At 48.0% G+C, this 4,690-nt stretch overlaps 1 protein-coding gene across 3 annotated transcripts in view; it reads right to left on the bottom strand.

Annotated features, from left to right (window-relative positions):
• TRAFD1 (TRAF-type zinc finger domain containing 1) overlaps nt 1-4,079 on the bottom strand; it is a 7,437-nt gene extending 3,358 nt beyond the window's left edge. Inside the window, exons 1-6 of one of the 3 annotated variants that reach the window (XM_031059517.1) lie at nt 3,909-4,079; nt 3,249-3,384; nt 3,124-3,177; nt 1,672-1,936; nt 446-709; nt 7-75 (exon numbers count right to left, since the gene is read on the bottom strand). In XM_031059517.1, the coding sequence (XP_030915377.1) occupies nt 7-75; nt 446-709; nt 1,672-1,936; nt 3,124-3,177; nt 3,249-3,384; nt 3,909-3,913 (793 nt within the window). In that variant the 5' untranslated portion in view covers nt 3,914-4,079. The remainder of the gene's footprint in view (nt 1-6; nt 76-445; nt 710-1,671; nt 1,937-3,123; nt 3,178-3,248; nt 3,385-3,908) is intronic. The other 2 variants (XM_031059518.1, XM_031059519.1) reach the window with 2 other exon arrangements.
• Between the last annotated feature and the right edge of the window lie 611 nt (nt 4,080-4,690).

Below are 4,690 nucleotides of genomic sequence, written 5' to 3'. Positions count from 1 at the left end.
CCTGATGAAGGATCAGATCTGCAGCAGGACACAGCTCCTCACAGAACTCGCAGGGCAACATGGTCATCTCCTTGTCTGCAAGAGAAGGAAGGATTACATCCCCTGGAGCCTGGTGAAAACCTCCTGCTGCATCCTGGAACCCTGTGGTGCCATTTCTCCTCTCAGAACAAGCTGCACTCAGCTTTCCCCCAGATCCTCCTTCCCACCACTTTTACTTCCACAAGAACCTTGTTCCCCACCTGGGCTCCCACCATACACCAAGGTCAGAGACCCACTAATTTCATAACCTTTTATTTCTTCACTTGCTGCTTTGCTTTAGGAGTCTCAAAATGACTGATTTTCACCTTTCAAAATACTGAGGTAATCTTTAACGTTCCCAATCCAAATGTTCCTTTTTCCTTCCCCTCAAATTTAAGGATAAACCCCACCACAACAGTGTTTATACCTATTTTGCTGTGGTTTGATGTGCTAAAGGAGCCTGGAGAGTCACAGGAGAAGATGTTGGACAGCTCTGTTCCACCAAGGTGGGCAGATTGTCCAGGCTCTTTGGTGTAGTCGTACTCCCAGAAATCCCTGGGAATGTCAGCTGCAGTGTTATGGTGAGGATTATTCTCACTTTGCAGGCTGAGAGCCAACACATAGTCCAGGTCAGCATTCCAGTCTTCAGCAAGCTGGGAATGAAGGAGTTCAGGTCTCTCTAGCTCATCCCCTTCAAAAGACAAACATTGTCAATTTGGGACAACATCAAACCTGCCACCAGCAGCTCCCTCTGGACATCAGACCCAGCCCCAGGGTTTCTCCTGGAGTTCAGCATCTCAAAGCCAAGGGCACCTCTAACAAAGCCAGGAGGATGGAGACAAATCACAGCCCAAATAACTCCAGTTTCATTTTTAAGCCAGGTACTTTGAGACAAAAAAAAAAAAATGAAGCAACTGGGCTTTTATCCCAAGGACCTCAGCATCCCTGGCTTACACCTCATTCCATGGGTAAACCTTGCCCCTGGTGCCTCTGGAGCATTCACTATCCTGTATTTCCACAGAAAGGAACCACAAAACCTCACACCTGGACCAGCTACCAAATGAGCAGCCAGTTCTTCTTCCTTTGTCCACTTTTTCCTCACTTTTGATTTCTTTTTGCTGTTCCTGTGAATGCCCTTAAAGTTCTTGTCCTTAGGGATTCTGTCCCTTAAGATTGTGTCTTTAGGGGTTCTGTGTCTTAAGATTCTGTCTTTAGGAGTTTTGTCTTTAGGGGTTCTGCCCCTTAAGATTCTGTTTTTGGGGGTTCTGGTCCCTTAAGATTCTGTCCTTAAGGGTTCTGCCCCTCAAGATTCTGTCCCTTAAAATTCTGTCTTTAGGGGTTTTGTCTTTAGGGGTTCTGCTCCTTAAAATTCTGGTTTTAGAGGTTCTGGTCCCATAAGATTCTGTCTTTAGGGGTTTTATCTTTAGGGGTTCTGCTCCTTAAAATTCTGGTTTTAGAGGTTCTGGTCCCATAAGATTCTGTCTTTATGGGTTTTGTTTTTAGGGGTTCTGTCCCTTAAGATTGCCTTTAGGGGTTCTGTCCCTGCAGTTGTGTCCCTTAAGGGGCTCTGTCCCTGCAGCTGTGTCCCACAGCCCCTCTAAATCTCTTTTCCCCGCTCTGGCTCCTCCCCAGCCCATCCCTGCTCCCTGGTACCTGCTCCCCGCCGGTTCCCCACGGCTCCACCCTCCCTGCGGGACGCCCGCGCTGCGGCGCTGCCCTCGGCCGCCCTCCCCGGCGCGTCCCGTGTCCCGCAGAGCCGCGGGTGCTCCGGCAGCTCCCTGAGCAGGACGTGGCGGCCGCAGCGCCCGCAGGGCTCGGTCCTGGCCCCGCAGTAGAGCTCGTGCTCCTGGAGCTTGTTGAAGGCCAGCTGGATGTCACAGAACTGGCACAGCGCGGGCCGCAGGGGACACGAGGACGCCTGGGAAAACACACGGGGTTACTCTTCCCACGGGGACACGGAGTTTTCTCGGCTTTGGAGCTCTGCTGTGTCCTCAGCCACATCAGGAACAACCTGGAGTAAACTACAACGTGGCAACGTGCTGGAGGCACAAACTCGGCAGCTGAAGCTCTCCAGATGCTCAGGACGTGATTTTAAATCTGCCAGGGTCACGTGGAGCTTTCTAGATTTTCCTTTTCCCCTCCCCTCAAGTTTTATACCTATTTTGCTGTGGTTTGATGTGCTAAAGGAGCCTGGAGAGTCACAGGAGAAGATGTTGGACAGCTCTGTTCCACCAAGGTGGGCAGACTGTCCAGGCTCTTTGGTGTTTTAGATTCAACCCAAAATCCAGTTGTATTCCATGAGCACAGCTAAAATCCACACTGGTTTTTAGGGAACAGACTTACACCTCATTTACTGCCCAACAAGAACTGCTTGGACATGTTCTTTACCCCACACTGAACCCCCTTCAAAAGGGCTTAAAAATAGATAAAATATGTGATATTTGCAGATGCTGCACTAATTAAACATCATCATTTGCTTTATAATCCAAAAGCACCACACACACACACACACACAGAGGCAGGATTAGCTACTCCCAGGGTTTAGAACTGGACAGATTTCCAAAGAAAATCCTTTTTCCCTCAGCAATCAGCAGGCTGAGGTGGCAGTTCCAGAGCTGTCTCTAAAGGAGCCCACAGGAAAGGAAGGGATGACATTTATAACAAGATTGTCTGTGACAGCAGCCAACTGGATTCAGAACTCAGAAAATCCCACTCTGGCCTATTTTAGTTTATTTTACAGGCTATTTTTAAAGTCTGTTTGGACAGATTGAGTTATTAAAAGTCACATAATGGCTCCAGCAGAAACATGAAAGAGGAAAGGAATTAAAAAAGTCAAGTCAATCATACTTTAAATAGCTATTTTTCAACTGGCAAGGACAAAAAATCACCAATTATCACAGATACCCCTTTGATATGAAGCCCTGAGTGGCTCCAGGACTTTAGGGCAGTTTCCAATCCCTTCTCCCAGAGGGTGTGAGTTTAGGAAGCATCACTCAATAAAGGATGCACAAGCCCCAGGCTGGAATCCAGGCTGACAGAAAAGCTCTGGAATCACTGAAACACCAGAGCTTCCCCCAAGGGTTCAATAACATAAAATCCACCAACCTCGTGATCCTTCAGGAGGCTGCTCTCCATCTTCATCCTACACTTGCAGGTGACCTAGAGCAAAGAGAGCTCATGAGATGGATTGCCACAGGAATGAGCAGCTCCAGAGCAGAGATGTCTCTCACCTGCACGTGTTCAGACTCAATGTGCTTCTTCATCTCAGACTTTGGGATGGAGTCGCTGCAGTAGGGGCAGATTTCAATATTTCTTCTACAGTGGATTTCATGGATGATGAAATTGACTGCAGGAATATCCTTTTTGCTGTGAGAAAGGCGCTGAGGTTACTGAGCAGAAACACACAACAAATCCAAGCAGCTGCTCACAACAAAAAGATAATGCTAAGAAAGATTTCAATGAATTCATGGTTTAAAGTGAGAAGAGAAAGGCCCAGCCAGGCCTCAAGGTTCCAGCACAGGTGGATATTAATGTATTTAACATGCAAAAGTCACATTGCATTCAGATAAAATCCAGGTGGATTTATTTCCTTATGTGAAAGGGAAATCTTGCAGCACAAACAAGTTATCACCAGGGATCAAGTTAATAAATTAGTCTGAGAAGATAAAAGTTTCTTCCTGAAAACAACTTGGCTCTGAGAAGTCAAACAGTGCTTTGGAAAGCAGTCAAACAGTGCCTTTTTATGCCTGACAGATCCTGTTCCAGGAGAATGGATCCATGGAATGGTTTGGGTTGGAAGGGAAGCTCACAGGGACACCCTCCACAGACCAGGCTGCTCAGAACCCCAGCAGCAACAACACTGCTCTGCACCCCAAAACTCCCCAACTCACCTCATTTCACCCCCAAATTCCCCAATTCACCTCATTTCTGAAATGCTCATTTTCTGTCCTGAAACCAAAAAGAAAAGGACCAAAAGGAACTGAGGCACCTGGAGCTCAGTCCTTCCTCCTGCAGCATCATTTCTACATGGATCATCCCCTTTCCAAAGAACCCACCTTGAAAACACCTAAAATAATTTTATAACCTTTTGTTTGCTAAACCCACAGCGGTCCTGTCCCCTGCCAGATCCCAGGCACCCAAAAGCCTGGCAAAGCAACAAAGTCCAACAGCAGCGACTGAACTGCACAGACCAAACAAACCAGGCTGATGTTGCAAGAAATTGTCTGGATTCTGATGTCTCTTGGGGAAAAACAACTACAGAAAAAGTTAATTTCTTTAACTGCTTGAATTCGAGACGCAATTTGTGAGGTGACTCCTTATCAGCCACTGGGCTCTGCAGAGAGGTGTAATCAAAGAAAAACTTCCACAGCAACCCTGCCCACTGATCTATCCTCGTATTTCTGCTCCTGAGCCACGGAACTGCTGATGAAGAACTTGGAATCGTGTCTTTTGTGCGGGTCTCGCTGAACAGCGAGCCTGGATTTCCACCCCAACGTTTCGGTTTCTATTTCGTTCCCTACCAAGTCAGAAGGGAAATTGCGACGCCCAAACGCTCGTGGGAAAGGCCCTACGGCCGTCTCCGCTATTTCAGCGCCTTACGAGGAGCTGTACCCCGGTGTACCGGCGGGCTCGGGGAGGAGCTGTACCCCGGTGTACCGGCGGGCTCGGGGAG

Source organism: Geospiza fortis, unplaced genomic scaffold, assembly GCF_000277835.1.
Source record: "Geospiza fortis unplaced genomic scaffold, GeoFor_1.0 scaffold145, whole genome shotgun sequence".
Classification (NCBI taxonomy): Eukaryota; Metazoa; Chordata; class Aves; order Passeriformes; family Thraupidae; genus Geospiza; species Geospiza fortis.
The sequence above is the reverse complement of the archived record's forward strand: the minus strand, read 5'-3'. Positions and strand labels throughout refer to the sequence as shown.